Source organism: Zootermopsis nevadensis, unplaced genomic scaffold, assembly GCF_977971745.1.
Source record: "Zootermopsis nevadensis isolate Lab colony 2312 unplaced genomic scaffold, Znev_1.0 Znev_ptg000015l, whole genome shotgun sequence".
Taxonomy (NCBI): Eukaryota; Metazoa; Arthropoda; class Insecta; order Blattodea; family Termopsidae; genus Zootermopsis; species Zootermopsis nevadensis.
Genome location: NW_028259147.1, coordinates 201,388 through 218,391, shown reverse-complemented (window position 1 = coordinate 218,391; position 17,004 = coordinate 201,388). Strand labels below are relative to the sequence as shown.

Genomic DNA, 17,004 nt, shown 5'->3' with positions numbered 1-17,004 from the left:
AGATCTTATGGGTGCATTACCATGTGTACAAGAAACCATGTCCTCACACCCTTTTTCTTTAAGGTCCAACCTAACATAATCCATCCATCAATACCTAGTACTCCAGAGTGGTTTCTTATGTTCAGTTTTTCTCACCAAAATTTTGTTGCAGTTCTTATGTGTCTTGTATATTTTTCATGTCTCACCCATCACAGCCTCCTTGATTTGATCATAAGCCATTAGTGAATATAAATTTATTACAGTTTCTTGAAGGATCTTATCTATGTTTAACTTTAGTTGCAGTTATAAAAAATGAATTGTTTAAGGAGTTTGTAAGCTGCCTTTCATTTTTGAGTATAATAATTTGTGGACTTGCCTGTCTTATGTCATTCATGTGTTTGAAGCCGGTAATTTACATAAAAGTTACTACTTCATTGGCTTGTATAAAACCAACAGCAGTTCAGACATGTATTTTTCTTATACATGTTTACATGCAGGTGAGTTCCTGCAAATGTTGCATCAGAAGCTTGGTGATGGAACTCCAGAAGAGAAGACTGTAGCAGCTTCCATGGTGTGGGCTCTAGTAGCCAATTACCAAAAAGGAAAGCTTGTAATAAAGTGTGCAGGAATTGATAAAAAACTTCAGGAAGCCTATAATCAGTTGCGCCTCCTTTCTGCCAGCGAAGATAATGAAGCTGATGAAAGAATTTGTATCATAAGAAATGCCCTTCAAATTATCTATGCTGAAAACAGCACAGCAAGAAGGAGATGACACTAGGTATTTTAATTTTGTTCCTGTCATTGACAGTTGAATGAAAGTCCTAATAACGTGATTACAAGATTGTGCTGTATCACGCCAACTTTGTGTTTTATTGATATTTCAGTAAAAAGGACAGAGATTCTTCAGGAAATGGGCAATAATGGAAGTTAATATTACTGAAAGGGTGGGATTAATATGTGTATAGAAGACTCATTATGTACGCACGTTGCTTGCTATTTCTCGTAGGCTAGTACAGCATCTCGAAACCAACAGGTAACCTAAATGCAGCATTTAATTTTTTTAAATCTACAAATACAATTTTACGTCGACTTTGTTGTGCGTTATAAGTTTACTCATAATATTTCATCATAGTATTGAAACATTTTTTTCACATGGAATTTCATCATTTTAACTAAATGCGCACTATTTGTTTGGTGTAGTATTATTACTGTGATGAGGGAACAGCTGTGAACTAAAAGATGGAGGATGTGTGGACTGACGTTTACTGTGTAATACAAATAACGGATGTATTTAGTGTTTTTAATTTAAGTGGGCGTATTGTGGAATAAATAAAAAGTATTTTTAACAATGTGACAACAGTGAAGTGTTTTATGAACATGAGTACGTATAATTTGAACTAGCTAATATTTCGATTATTGATCCCCATGTTCCGTAACTTAACATTACGAATGATATGCTTGAAAAGTGAAAAAGATTCATCACCCAAAACTAGAGTGTAATAGGAAATTAATATTTCATATAATGGATTGTGTTGGTGAGTTTGAATATAGCAGCAAGGATTTAATTGGCCATGGCGCCTTTGCTGTTGTCTTCAAAGGCAGACACAGGAAGGTAAGAAAACTCGTATTTGTTTGTTTGCGTGTTTTTGTTATTTGTCTTTTAAATGAGTTGAAAAAGTTGTTATAGAATAACAATGCTTGCTTGAGATGTTAATATTTTACATATTTTTTATTTATAGAACCCAAATTTTGTGGTTGCCATTAAAAGCATCACAAAGAAAAATCTGGCCAAATCGCAGAATTTGCTGGGAAAGGAGATTAAAATATTGAAGGTAGGTTTTATAATGTTCAGACTGCTAAAGCAAACTGTTTTGTTTTTCATTCATCCAAGTTATAATGTATATGTTGAGCATATAGCAAGTAGCAATGTAAAAATTCAAGGTCTTTTTTGTGTTTTAAAGGGTGGTCATTTCCTTATGTTAATTGCTTATTGTTTGTCAGTGATGATAATATCGAACCTTATCTTAGTCTTTGTTGTATTAGAATAATAATTTGTTCTGTCATTGCACGAGCCATGGCTAGTAGTAGACAATCAGTATCTTTGGCTGCCGAAGAAATTCTCTGCAAGTTTATAATTTTCATAACAAAAGTTTGCCATTGGATTATATCCTTAGTCAGTTCAGTCATGTGCACATGCCTATTTGGAATATATTTCTATAAGATCCATTTCAATACCATCTTTTTACATTTGCCTTCAGCTCTACAGAAACTGTTTCTGTGAAATATTACAACAAATATTTTTATGTATTTCTTGTTACCTTCATGCATCCTTCATTCTGAATTCAATGATACTCAGTGATTTAACATCATATATAGTAAATAAATTGTACTTTTTACTGGATATTATCAGGATCATTACGTTGAGGATGATGGGACATGTAGGAAGTATGTGAGGGGTGAGAGGATAAGTGTCCTGTTAATCAGAAAACCTGACAGGAAGAGACTCTTGGGCTGCCAAGACATGGATGGAGTGATAGTATGAAAATGGATGTTAATAAATAGGGTGTGAGGTGTGGGCTGAGTTAACTGACTCAGGATGGGGTCCAGTGGCAGACTGTTATGAACATGGCATTGGACCATCATGTTCATAAAAGGCAAAGACGTTGTTGACTTACTAAGTCTGAAGAAATATTCTGGTCCTTGGAGTTTTGTAGCAAATTGGAATGCTGTGCATTCATGTATAATTTTTCCTTTTCTAGGAATTGACAGAACTTCATCATGACAATGTTGTGGCACTGCTTGACTGCAAGGTATTTACTGTTTTGTCTCTGACATTAAAATGTTATACTAAATTATATTTAAATATAATAAATATTTCACTTTTCCTTCTGTTTTGCAGGAAACATCACACAATGTGTTTCTCGTTATGGAGGTGAGTTACACTTCATTGTGTAAGATCATTATTTGGTATGCTGTGTGCCTGGAGTATGATGTACAAAAGTAAATGTTGGAATATTGTCTTCATTATATTTAAATGAGAATTGAAATAGGTGTACTTTATGCTACTCACAAAGTACATAAATAAAAAGGATCATCATTCAAACAGTAGGTTACATTCAAGAGCAACGATGGCAGTGAGTAAGAATTTAATTGTCTCTGTATTATGGACTGCCTTCTTCTGCAGACGTGACTGCGCTATGAGGGCTGGATGGAATTGATGCGAGTGCTGTATTTAATTGGTTGTCTGGGTTGATCAGTTGTAAATATTGGCATAGATGGTATCATTTATTATGTCAGGGAAATAAATTACATCACCAATAGACAGTTGTTAAGCTTCTGGAATTGATTGCAGACTTTGATATTGGCAACATTTGAACTTTTGCGTTATACTTCCAGAGACTAAAGACTTACTGAAATTTTGGCGAGGATGTTAAGTAAGAAGTCTTTCAAAGTTGCAGAAATTTGCCTTATTACGTTTCTCATTATCTGTCGATCCATTCAGCCACATGTAGCAACTTGGGAACTGGTGAATGGGTTTGAATGAAGTGTTATATTTGGGAGTTTTACACAAATGTAGCAACACATACCAGTTTTGGTTAAAATTGAACTACAATAATTAATATTTAACATGAAGATGTATGTGTGTTTCTGCTTGCATCTCAAGCAGAACTTCTTGAGTATGTATGAGAACAAAAAGTATTCTGAATGAAAGTTGTAAAGAAAAATTAAACATGTGTTGTTACATACCCAGTACACTTCTTTACAGAGATAATTGAATTAAAGAGATTTGCATGCTATCTATCATCTAACCATTAAAAAATGGGCTGTCAGTGTTAAAATTGTACGTCCTTGGTTATCCGCCCTGTCTGCTTTACACACAGTATCACATACATTGTATGAAAATCTAGAGGCAGTAATATAGTGTTCTTGTTATATTTGTTGTGCTATGTGCATTTTATTTTTTAATGTTTTATACAATTCGTGATTTTTAAATTTCAAAAAATAACATGTCTTATTTTTACTTCAGTACTGCAATGGAGGTGATTTGGCAGATTACTTAGCAGGTAAGGATTCACATGTGTGATGTCCATTATTCAGTTTGGGAATCAAATTTGTGACATTTAGTGCAGTTGCTGATTTTATTTTCATTTATTGCAGTGATGGGAACTCTGAGTGAGGACACAATTCGACTTTTCCTCTGTCAGTTGGGTAAGGAGCTTGTTTGTTTTGAAGGTTTTTACAGAAAAGAAAGCTGCTGTTGCTTGAAAGACTGTCAGAAGTAATTTGAATTCTCTTGCAGCAGGAGCAATGAAGGCATTATATGCCAAGGGCATTGTCCACCGCGACTTAAAGCCACAGAATATTTTGCTGAGTCATAGTGGTGGCAAATCCTGTCCACACCCGCAAGAGATTCGACTGAAAATCGGTAAGTAATAACACACGAGTACAGAATATAAGTACAGAAATCAAGTTCATTCTGACATTCTAAAATCTTGTGTTTTGTCCTCAGCCGACTTTGGCTTTGCAAGGTTCCTTCAAGATGGAGTTATGGCAGCTACGCTTTGTGGATCGCCAATGTACATGGCAAGTTGAAAGTAGTTCATAAACTTCTTTTTTCTTTGCATGAAAATCTGTGTTGTGTTTAAATTTTGATTTAAAAGTAAAGAAAAGAGGAGTCAGGCTACAGCTGTTTTAATGTAACAAAATGATCTTTTACTTTTGATGAAAAGTGATGTAAAAGTAGGATTGAGGAAATTAGAGTGTAGGGTTTAGAAGGAGAGGTTTCTAAAATTAATGTATTCATATGAGTTTGGTCAGATATTCACTACTGAAACAAAAGATCCATTGAAAATCAGTGGGAATGATTTCTTGCATGTCTTTGTTTCCTTCATCTATTCTTGCTTTTCTTATTCCTTTTGTACTTTCTCCTTTATTCTTTTCCCATCATTTTGTCATCCATATTAGAGATACTCTAATGCTGTCTTGTCATAGCCACACGTAAAATTGAACATTTTTCCATGTGACATCATAACTGAGAACGTTTGCTCTCTTGTCAGCACAACCAAACATAAACTGGGTTTTATGTAACACATGTTTCAAATGCATGCTTTATTATATATTTGTAAATACACTATTTTGATGTGCACAATTATTTAAGCATTCAGTTTCTTTTCCAGGCACCAGAAGTGATCATGTCTCTACAGTATGATGCCAAAGCAGACCTCTGGAGCTTGGGTACCATAGTGTTTCAGTGTCTGACTGGCAAGGCGCCATTCCATGCCCAGACACCACAAGCGCTCAAACAGTTCTATGAGAAGAATGCAAACCTTGCTCCAAAGTGAGTTTACAGTTTTTCTTGATCTTGTTACATTTTATGTACTCTCTTGAGGATTAAATGAAACTGCTTATTTTATCTGACTGTCCTCAGGATCCCGTCAGGGACATCTCCAGAATTGGCTGATCTTTTGTTTGGATTACTGCGACGTAATGCTTGTGACCGTATACCGTTTGATAGTTTCTTCAACCACCCATTCCTACAACGCCGCCCAGTACCTACGCCACCTCGGTCACCGCCGTCTTGTCCCTTGCCAGGTAACTGAAATCGACTAAGGATTGCGCCGAAGGAACATATGGCGCTTGCCTGGCAAGAAATGACTTGTCGTTTCTGGACATTTTTTCATAACTTTCTGGCATTGATCTAATATTTTAAATGCCTGTTTGTGATGGTTTTAGTTCTTGGTTGGTCATTAGATAACCACTCTCATGTGTTGTAACAATCGTGCTATCACCACTGCAGACTGATAACTAGGAAAGGCATCACACAGTAGAAAACCATTTCACATTGTGGCCACCAGATGCCCTCCATGAGTAAATACGTAGTTGAACATACGAGAATAAAGGAAATTATGCTTACCAGGGCAAGTACCCATAGAAAATGTCACCACATTATCTACTGTGTACACTTTATTAATAATATTCTTCTAAACTGACACGTGGCTGAAAAAATCGGTGGGTGTTTGGTGTTTCATCTTTCGTCATTCAGCAATCTTGTTCTTATTAAAAAATTGTCTGCGTGCTAATTATATTTGTCACTAGTAATGCTGTTTACGTATGATCTGCCTCTTTCAACTTGTTTCCTTTGTGTATTTTAGGAGAACTTCCACCTTCTCCTGGCACGCTTTTTACCCCCGTTACAGCAGCAGCTGCGATTACGGCAAGCCCAGTGCAACAGAGGGTTGATCGAAGCTCCCCAGATCCAGGTACATACGTGTTTTAATATTTTGTCATGTTTACTCACGTGACAGTGACAGTCTCAAGTTTATGTATCATACATAAATAAGTATTTCTCCTTTCCTCAAATTACATGCTGGTACATATGATACATATGATAGATTCACACCTTTAAGCTTCCTCTGCACAAGGTAAATAAGAAAATAAAACACATGCACTCAAGTCTTTTGACTTGTCCATGTGGATTTTGTTTCAGTTTGAATTTTCATAAAATTATATAAACACGAAATAATTGGTAACTTGTTTTTGTGAGGTGAAACTTTAGTTAATTTAGTGTCTGTTGTGTTGACATTTTGCTGTGTGTTGTGTGTGGCCTCCATGTTTTCATTTTCTTTTTCAATTACTGTAATTTTAACAGAATGTGTACATATTCTTTAGTGGTCCATCATCTACAAAATTTCAGTAACGTTATTAATTAGTTTCCTGTGATTTTGACTTCAGAAATTTATACAGTCGTGTGGAAAATATTTTATTTTTTTTAAAATGGCTAGGGACACATAGATAAGACAGTACTGAAAGCGGAACTGGGCACTCTTTCGGTTGTCTGTGCAGTGATTTTGTTCAAATTGGGGAAAGACTGGCCGTTTTAATAGTAATAATATAAATTTGATTCAGCAGTAGATTTAATGATAATTTGTCTTATTTCCCCCAAATTAAAAATGAGAACCATAAATTTGTAAGTGTTTAATTCAACCTTTGACACTTTTTGTCTTTTACCTGATCATTAACACTGCTATATATACCTTTGCTTGCCCTATTTTTAGAATAATACAATTTATTATGAATATTACTTTTGGCAACATTTTGTAATATATTAAAGTAACCTGTGATGTGTACTATTCCATTAATATTTGTGTAAAATTTCAACATACTAGTGCGCATGAAGGCCCCAAATTATAATATATTTGAGTAGAGTTCCATCATCTCTGACTCGTGATGTAATATGGCTCATGTCCAGAGTTCATACTCCTCTGTTTGGATATAAATAACTGTTACATAATGCTGAAGCTGTGTGCTAACGTGTTATTTGAAACTCGGCCAACTGTGTGTTTTTCTGTAAATTAGCTAATGGATTTTAGTGTGTGTTCTAATCCCATACTTATTATATCTGTTGACATCAGCCTGGTGTAAATGTGAGTGTTGTAATCTGAAATGATTTTCTCGTTTTGGCAGGGTCTCCACTTTCTGTTAGAGGGCAGGGAAGCAGTTCAAGTCCAGAAGAAACAGATGACTTTGTTTTGGTTCCTTCTAACCTCCCTTCAGACCAGTCCAGTGACAGTAATCCTACAGACAGGCAGTGAGTTTCTTATGACAACTTTAACTTTTTGTCCTAGAGTGTGGAAGTTTATCAACATTTGTGACCTAAAATGTGTTTATTTCAGGGCTGTGGCGCACAGGCCTTGCTTGGCAGTTGCTAGCCCCCCAAGGCCCAGTTTCCTTCCTATCTCAGAGCCAATTCCAGTTCCAACACAGCGGTGTGTATATCAGCAGCTGCACCCCAATGATGGACTGCCCTCCCCAACGAAGGTAAATGACCTGGTAGTCTTACTGTGATGTATGATAAGTTTCACAGTAATTAAAGAAACATTCAGCAGGGCTTTATAATCTTATATGTAAAATCCTTTTACCCATTGTTCTTTATCTCTGATCTAGTTGCTAGGCAACAGTAATCAGGTGTCTACAGTGAAAAGCAAAAATAAAATCATCATACCTAAATTATTTCAGCAATGTATTGCTATTTGCAGCAAATGAATACGAAGACCTTAGAGAGATGTGAAAAGGCTAATTAGGAAACTTCATCTCAGTTGCACTTACCTCTCCATTCCTACCTAAGTTATGTGAAGGTGTAAAATTGGTACTTGATGAATAAAAGAATTTTTATCCGTTCTTCACGGAAAAGAAAACTGTTTCGTTTTCCTAAAGTCATGGTCAGTTAAGATAAATCTGTGTTTAAATGTGTGTGTGTATGTGTGTACCACTTCACTGCAATTTTTTTGTTGCAGAGCACAGTTCCCAGATCTCAGCCAATTAGTATGAAGCGAGGTAGTGACCACACAAGGACAGCGCCACCGGATCTCAGCTCGCTCTCCCCACCTTCAGTAAGTCCTTTTTTTTTTTAAAGCATAAATATTTGATTTTAGAGCAAACGGAAATTATGCAGGTTTCAGATCTGACTGGGCTGTCCTTCAGATTTCAACATGCAATACTGCAAAATATATAATTGCTGCATGTTGTTGAGATTTTAGATTTTTACAGTCAGCTTACCCCAGTCCTATCACATTCTCAGAATATACTCAATCACAATTGAAGTACTGAAATACAAATGCACTTGTAGGGACTTCAAATACAAGGTGGTTAGAAGTGATCTTTATGTGTTTAAAAATTTATTTGAAATAGTGAAGTTGGCTACACCAGTGACAGTTTTAGGACTTAAATATTTAATGTTAATTAAAGCTTTGAATTGTTGGTCATCCTGACACATGAAAATGGTGATCATTTTTGATCCACACATTGCGTGCAATTTGAATGCAAATTGATTCGTATGTTTTTCAGTACCATGATATACTAATGTAAATTAGGTCGCAGCTGCTACCTTACTATATCCTTTCAAATTCATTATTTATAATTGATTCTATCCTTTGATGATTTATAATCTGTGCTGCTGACAGGGTCATTAAATGAACCACAGATAAGTAAGTACACAAAATATAAACTAAGTTTACTTGATTTGCTGTGAGTGTTGTTCTTTTAATCCTTGTTTCTGAGAGAGTGAGAATTACACGCATAAATCTGTTTGTGTCTGTTCAGGTTCAGTTTATGATTGGAACACCACCAGGAGGAGGGCAGCGTCGACGATCAGCATCAGGAAGTTCGTGTGAAACTCCACCTCCTGTCACTACTTGGCAAGTTTCTCCGGTATCTGGAGGGAAACTCACACCAACAAGTTCACCTCTCAGGCGGTCAGGTACGGTCCTTGTTTGTATTCTTTGCATTAAATTGGGTTCAAGGGGCATGGGAACGAGGGTGCTGTTTGAATTAGGGGTTCTCTTTATTTTTGAGGAAAGAAGATGTTACTGCACAGTGTGGGCTGTGTAGATGTTAGGAGTACAGAAATCGGTGTCCTGAGCAATGACAGGCAAATATGTGGTGTGCTTTTTATTCAACATTTTGTATGTTAGGATAATATTTAGGAGATATTCTTAGAAATATATTTAGATATTTATGTAATGTTGGCCTTGACCTCTTCCCTGATTAATTTTTTCTGGAAAAATAATCACATTTTTGTATGTGTTGTTACTTGGAATATGCCCACAAAAAAGAAGAAATTACTGTTATGTGTTCTTGATTAAAAATATTGAATTGCTCTATACAGAATGTTTATATAATTATAATGACTATTATCCTGAGTTTGAAAAAGTCTGCCTTCTGAAGTGTCGTTCATTTGTGTCTCCTTACGACAGGTGCCAGCTCACCACTTCTGAGTGGCCCATTAGCTGTGCTTCCTCCTATTTTGGACTCACCAGTACGCATGGCTGACAATAACAATCCACACCACTCACCTGTCATGCCATTTGGTACACGAGCTATGACACTTCCTGAAATTTCAGGTAACAAGCATTTAGGATATTACATAAGAGGAAGCTTTGTTTTTCATGCAGATCACTTAATATTGTTTTAATTGTGAAATGTAGGAGGCTGTGAAAAGTCGATCATAGTAATCAAAAGTTCCTTTTTTCTTAAGTTTGTGGAGGAAGGTGTGTCTGCTAGAAGCATTCCGAGTAACAACGTTTCTTCAACACCTCACTTGTTTGTTGTATTGTTAATTTAGGCAACACTTTATCATTTTGCACTATGAGTTTCTTTTCAATACTGCTAAAAAGAGTAAGATGGCATTCTTCTGCATGCACGGAGACTGTGCAGCACAAAACAGTGTTCTGTTGTTTTAAGTGACATAAGAGAAAAAAGGAAAAGGTAGGGTATTTTGTAGAAATCTGCTACATTTAACTGATGACATAAATTTTTACACGATAATATGCAGTCTTATATAACGTATGAAGGTAAATAAAAAGTGAAGTCTTCTTACATTTGAAGGCGGCTTTTAGTTTCAGGGTGGGTCGCAGTCGCTTCCATATGTCTGAACCAAGTCTGAAATCAAATTTGACTGGATACTACCAGTCATACCAATGCATTTCACACCTCCACAAAACATTTTCTTGATTTAATTATAATATATTTGTCTGAGTCAACCAATGAATTCCCCACCAAAATTATTAGTGTTTTTCATATTTTATTCATTCATACTTTAATCCTAGTTTAACACAGCCGTTCAGCTTGATCTGTTACTGTCATTTAATTCACATGATTAATCTACGTATTTGAATCAATATTTACATTAATTAATAGAATTTAATTTTTTTTGTTTCTGTGCCTTTCCCCGTAATATTTTGTCGTTCGATGAAAACTGGAATTTGTTATATACACATGTGAATTCTATGCATTGTGCACTTACCTGTCTTTTTTATAGGTGGATACCAGCGTCTTTTTAATGATGCTCCCGCTCCTCCATTGGATGGCCCCATTACTTTTGTTGCACCAGAACTGCCTGAGGAAACACTTTTAGAGGTGACTGTCATATTATTATATGACTTAAGGGAAAGCATTTAAATGTGCAAGGGGCAAGTTTAATTCTTGGATTGAGAAGTGAATTTCCATTCATCCGGTCTTTCTTTGTGTGTCAGGTGAAAAATGTTCTATTGAAGATCCTACTTTTGATTTTGTGGTAGAAGTTCCTGCCATATTGTTGTGTGAGTGTAAGTATATAGTGTAAAAGACTGAATAATCTGCATGTTAGTGTAATGCGGTGTGAGGGTCTACAACTTTTCCCTCCGTAATGGAAATGGAAACAGTCACTATGCAGTGAACTTTAATGTGCACGATGAAGTTAAGGGGTATATATTAATGTTATTAATTTAAAAGAGAATCGGCACATTTTACGAAAGCAGATTCCTTGTGGGCCGGTAGTTACGCTATTCTGCCATGACGTGTTGCAGAGAGAACATAATGAGACTCTAGCCAAGCTGAACTTTGTGCTGGCACTGTCAGACTGCGTTGTTGAATTGGCACAAGCAAGAGCGACGCCATTAGCAGCACTGACTGAGAGCACGGCTGGATGTCAGCAGACTGAAGGTGGTCGTCGTGCTGAGCGGTTAGTGTTGCTAGTACGGGCACTGCAGCTGCTTAGTTCAGGGCTCAACTTGGCAACTCAGCAATTACGAACAGGCCAACTACAACCTTCGGCTTCCGTTAAGAGTGGTAAGTGTTCGTTGCGGGCAGACGGTAACTGGATTAATTGTGAATCTTAGTTTAGGTATTGATGTTACAGAAAAGTAATTGTAATTTTGGAGATTCCCATCTTCGTTCATTCTGCGATGTAGCCAACTTTCAGTGTAAATTCACTGTACAAAAATGTGTTATTCTCCAGTGGCATGTTGTCCCTACTGAATTTCATGAAAATTCCAGATTCCTCTGGTAACAATTTCATTGCTTCAGAATTAAATTTCAGCTCTTCTTCTTTTGACATATCAGATATATTGAAAGAAAGAAAAAAGGTAAATAACCTGTCACTTTTAGGCACTGAGTAAGGATTCTGAGTTGGATGACTGTCGCCATTCTTCTCACCTTTATTACTCCCTCTTGATCGCACATTTTATTTATGCTTGTATTCTTTTAATTTCCAGTTGTTAGTGTTCTAAATGCCAAATTCAGACAATGTTTGAGTGATTGCAAGCAGTTGAACACTCCTGGGCTATTGCAAAGGGCTGGTGTGGACCCAGGAAGCACAAACATTACTGCTGACAAGATTCTCTACAACCATGCAATCCAAATGGTCAGAACATTTTTATTTAAGCTTATAGTTGTAGGAAAGTATTCTGTGTGGAAGTTTGATAATTGAACATTTCATGATGCAGTTACAGTAGTTGAGGTGTCTTGTCATTGACACTGAGGAATCCTTGACAGCGTTGATCTCGTCACATAACTGTGCTGCTATTGAAAATAAAATTTTAAAACAGGGGTTACATGTTTAAAGTTTGAAGTTATTTTACTGTTAATATCTTATACCAGTTACAGTTTAACCGAGTCTCTTATCTTGTTGATAAGTGATTGTTACAGATTTTTATAGTGAAACGGTGATAGGTGCCCTCAGCTCTTTCATTGCAAGGTAACCATCATAAAATTATCACTGTGTCATCATGGCAGACAATTGTAGGAGATGGTGAACAGGAATAAAGATTATCATAACAAATAAATAATTTAATTATGTCAGGAGATTTTTTTAAGAAAATCTCACTAATGGCAAGCCATTGTAAATACAGTGATGGATCTTAGGATTCCATAAGAAGCAGAAAACTGCTGCATTGAATTAGTTTAGTTTAGTTGTCTGCCCTTTTTAAATGTGAATTTTGTACGTCATAGTGTCAGTCGGCAGCTTTGGACGAGTTGTTTGGGAACCCAGAGGAATGTTTTCAGCGTTACCAAACTGCACAGATACTGCTGCACAGCCTGTCGCAGCAAGTGAATTATCAGCAGGACCGCACCCTGCTCATAAAGTGTAAGCTTGATCAGTCGTCTTCTGTCTCGCTAATTACGGATGAAAGTTGTAAGAAAGATGTGGTGTTACATTTTGATTTATTTTCTCCTTCCTTGAAATTATTTTCTTTGGCCTTCAGTCGTCCTTTCTACCACATATGCCGTTCTTCCATTCCACCTTCTCCTTTTTTTTTAAATTGCTTGATGTTTTGTCATATCTCTATTTGTGCATACTCTAATCCATCATTTCTCATTTTATTTATTTTGTGCTTTGAATCCTGTGTGAAGATGCCACCATTGTCTTGTATAACTGATAATTGACTGTTTACGCTTAGTTCCATTTGCTCTGTCTTCTTATTTGCAGACAAAGATGCAGTGGAGAAAAGGTTGTATGTTCTACAGCAGCAAGGGTATATCTATTCCACCTGACCTGATCCCTTGTGGATGTGTGTTACTACTAGTACTACTACTGCTACTGTTGTTACTACTACTACTGCTACTACTACTACTACTACTAATAATAATAATGATAATACTGCAAGGGTGTATCTACTTGATCCATTACCTGCTGAACAGCTAGTGCTGGGGTAGCGGGACTTTGCATCCCTTACAGAAATTTGTTACAAGTAATGTGCTACAGGTGGGCTTTAATTTATGATCATATCCAAACAGATGGTACTTATATGTTTGTCTCCCCTAGTAATGGCCAGCGGCGAAAGTTGTATTAGATTTGTTTTGGAAAGACCATGTTTCTATCTCAGTAATTAATTGTAATGCATTGAATTTGGTATGAAGGTTGATACTAAAGTAAGATGTGTTATAAGGGAGTTACTCGGTCATTGTTTCATTTTAGCAGTGGGCAACGTGAATATTCATAATTCTTATTCAGTTTTCTTTTGTCTTAGACCATATCCATTGTCTGAGTTCATTCTTAGAGCATGGAATTTTGGAAATGGCCTAGTATCCTTTTTCAATCCCAGTCAGAGCACTGATTAACATTTCCATCGCTTGAAGTTGGAGACAATCTGGTTCCAAAATGTCACTTTTAAGAAAGCTGGGTGATGGGCAAGGTCTAAAACAAAGTCTGTGATGCACGCTTATCAAAAACAAATGATTAAGAAGGACAGATCACAGAGTTTCTTTCCCAAATTATGTGTTATCTCATTGCACTCACACATTTTCTTCTACTCCAAGCATGCAGATTTGTTATTGAAGACACTTGTTCTGAGTTTGTGGTTGTATTTACAACAGTATCTTATCGTCAAATGAGTATGATTTCCATGCAAATAGGATCTAAAAAGAAAATGATCTTTTATATTACTTTACTATGTCTTTCAGCTGCCTTCCACAGTATTGGGTCTGTATGTGAATGTAAAATCTGTGGACTGTTGGATATTTGTGTTTGTTGCTCTAGATACTTCATTTTATGAAATTAATGGAGTTTTTGACTTTGAAACGTTTGGTGTGGGGTTATTAGTTATAATGCTGACCATTAACCTCAAGCAATAAGAGTAGCGGGCACAGATGATAAATGGACATAATCATTGGAAGAAAGGAGCGCTACTGAACCTGAAAACCGAAAGCAACAGAAAGGCAGCTTGGAACTAAATTCCAGAGGTCAGTTTGCAGAGTTTTCAGATTTGAAGTTGGTTGTGTTCTGGGTATCCTATGACATTGTTAATGCGCGTGTTGTGTTATAGCAGTTTCAAACTCAGGGGAGTTGTTCAGCAGAAGAGGTGAAGGATCTGTGATCTCATAATGTGCGAGTCTTTTGACAAGATCAGTAATCCAAGCGTAATGCAATGGACACAGTTAGACCTGATCACTGAAATTTGTTTCATAGCATTAGCTGGTGTGACATTTAATAGTTCCTAATTTCAATGGATCTGTGTCTCTTATTTAGGTGATATAAAAATATTTTACTTCAGTTTGTATATTGTAAATTATTCTTAACTGTGGTCCAACATTTGTCCTTGGCAGCGTTGATTCTGTGAAGATGTTTTAGATTTTTATAGTATTGAAATGGTTGCAGTGACATCTAAACATTGTCCGAATGTTTTGTTTTTTCTTCCTCCTTTTTGTGTGTGTGTGCTACTTGGGACTTTACTACAGCAAAATACAGTGAGGCTTGAGTAACGTCCCAGTTCGTGGCAGTGGGGGGCGTAGAAGATAGAGTTTTTTTCTCCCCTACAAATATTCACTTCTCCCTTCATTCTTTTGCGTTGTGTGTATGGGATAGTACAAGGAACTGGTGATATTGTACGCATTTACCTGCAGTTGTATATCCATTGGTTTTTATGGCCTCTTTAGTTTTATGTTGTGTTGTGTGGTGACAGACTGGTTCATTGGTAGAAGGTATTGAAGAATATTATTTATGAATAATTTAAATATCTGTGAAATTATTACTTTGCATTATAATAGAAGATAGCACAAAGTAAGAGTGGCTCAAATTAATGGTGTCAGTCAACCTTGTAATGTTTTATAATGTGTATATACACATGTGGTTCTATAAGCGCATTTTATAATGTGTGCTCATGTGCTCTGTTTTTAGATTATACTTTTTCTCAGTTTTTCCCCTCGTAAAAATGTGATCTTTTTTAATGCTGTGGACAAATTTTCAAGCATTTAACCCTCTTACAATAATCTTCATTAGTTATTGTTTTTTCTGCTCTTGTAGCATGACTTAGTACATAAAATGCTGCCTTTTATTTTATTAAATGCTTTTGTCCCCTGTTATGAACACAGTAAGCCTTGTTTCTACTCAGGATATATTCCAGCATGGGAAAGGCACCTGAAATTGTACTGTGACAGTAGACAGTTTTGTTGTCTCGTTTTAATTTCTGTAATTAGAGTTTCCTGATTCTAATTATATGGATTATTTGTTACAATTGTGTTTTGTTAGCGTGTATATTGTATACTTTTGTGATGCCTGTGCAGTGGGCCATTTTATGCAGCTGCTATATAGGGACATGACTTGGTTTGCCAGTAATTCAGTTAAATATTTTTTCTGTTATTTATTTTGTTCAGCATTGATAAGTAATAATAACGTTTTAATAGATTTGTACCTTTAGTATATTTCTACCAGTGTCATTCAAATTGAAAATAGAATTTCATGCGTGTGAACTCGGAACATGGTACCACAATCCAAAAGACTATAGTCCACATAGAAACTTCACTGGGTAGTAAAACTCAGCGTACAGTTCTCAAAGCAGCGAATGTTGTTAAATACTGTAAGATGTAATATGTGGCTGTAAGTTCTTTGATTTTGAGGTAAACATCTTACTGTTAACATTGTAGAGTATTTATTTTATTAATTTGTGCTAGTAATACAAGAATTCAGGAAAACAAATTTTTATCACGGGCTGAAATGTTTAGATTTAGAGCAACAAACACAAAAAGATATCAGTTAATTTCTCATTACATACACTTTGATATTTTAAACTTGTTAATACTTTGTAATAACTAAGTTGCCATTATTCTTACCTTTTTATTATTGCCGCTTCAACATTGCTTGGTTATACCGTATAAAGCCTTTGGTACTGTTAAAACAGTACGCCAAATTTTTTGCAATCATGAGACATCAAGAGTGACTGAATGTAAGAAGACTTTCTGTAATAATTTGAGGCCAGTGCATTGTTTCATATCTGCATGTGACAGAAATTTTGCCCTTACTAGTATACCAAATTTTAGAAATACTAGTTTGCCCCAACTGAGAAGCATGCTCATATAATTATAGTTTTATTCAGTACATAGAATTTTATGGCTGAAGTAAATGATCTTATGCCACTGAGAGACATTTTCATATGAAGAAAGTGGCTTTATGTATGCTGTTTGGTATTATGAAACAAGGTAACAAAGTGATGTACCATTTGCTTGGTACTAAACCTTCATGTGGCTGTACTGTCCAATACTCCAGGATGGGTTCTTCCTGAATCTCATAGAAAGTGAAAATAGAATAGGAATGTAACATTGCAATCCATTTTTTAACCTTTATGGTTGTGTCGCTCCAGTAATATTGTTAACATGTTTAATTTAATCACAGCCACAACGATGTGGTAAAATTGAGAGCATAAATGTTCAGCTTGCCTGTGTTTTTACTGTAAAAATGGAAAAGAAAATAGAAATACAAGCAAGAATTTTTGAGAA

At 35.9% G+C, this 17,004-nt stretch overlaps 2 protein-coding genes across 4 annotated transcripts in view; both read left to right on the top strand.

The window, feature by feature from the left end:
* ana3 (rotatin homolog anastral spindle 3) overlaps positions 1-1,338 on the top strand; it is a 25,177-nt gene extending 23,839 nt beyond the window's left edge. For all 3 annotated transcript variants that reach the window (XM_022086078.2, XM_022086077.2, XM_087348959.1), the window contains exon 30: positions 477-1,338. In XM_022086078.2, coding sequence (XP_021941770.2) covers positions 477-751 — 275 coding nt within the window. In that variant the 3' untranslated portion in view covers positions 752-1,338. The remainder of the gene's footprint in view (positions 1-476) is intronic.
* Positions 787-17,004, top strand: Atg1 (serine/threonine-protein kinase unc-51-like protein Atg1). The gene is made up of 21 exons (XM_022086089.2): positions 787-1,591; positions 1,719-1,811; positions 2,739-2,789; positions 2,879-2,911; positions 4,007-4,043; positions 4,138-4,188; positions 4,280-4,405; positions 4,490-4,563; positions 5,157-5,317; positions 5,408-5,571; positions 6,132-6,239; positions 7,444-7,567; positions 7,653-7,797; positions 8,274-8,369; positions 9,079-9,235; positions 9,732-9,878; positions 10,796-10,893; positions 11,322-11,583; positions 12,009-12,157; positions 12,745-12,880; positions 13,223-17,004. The coding sequence occupies exons 1-21, from the start codon at positions 1,502-1,504 to the stop codon at positions 13,285-13,287; spliced, it is 2,367 nt and encodes a 788-aa protein (XP_021941781.1). The 5' UTR covers positions 787-1,501; the 3' UTR covers positions 13,288-17,004.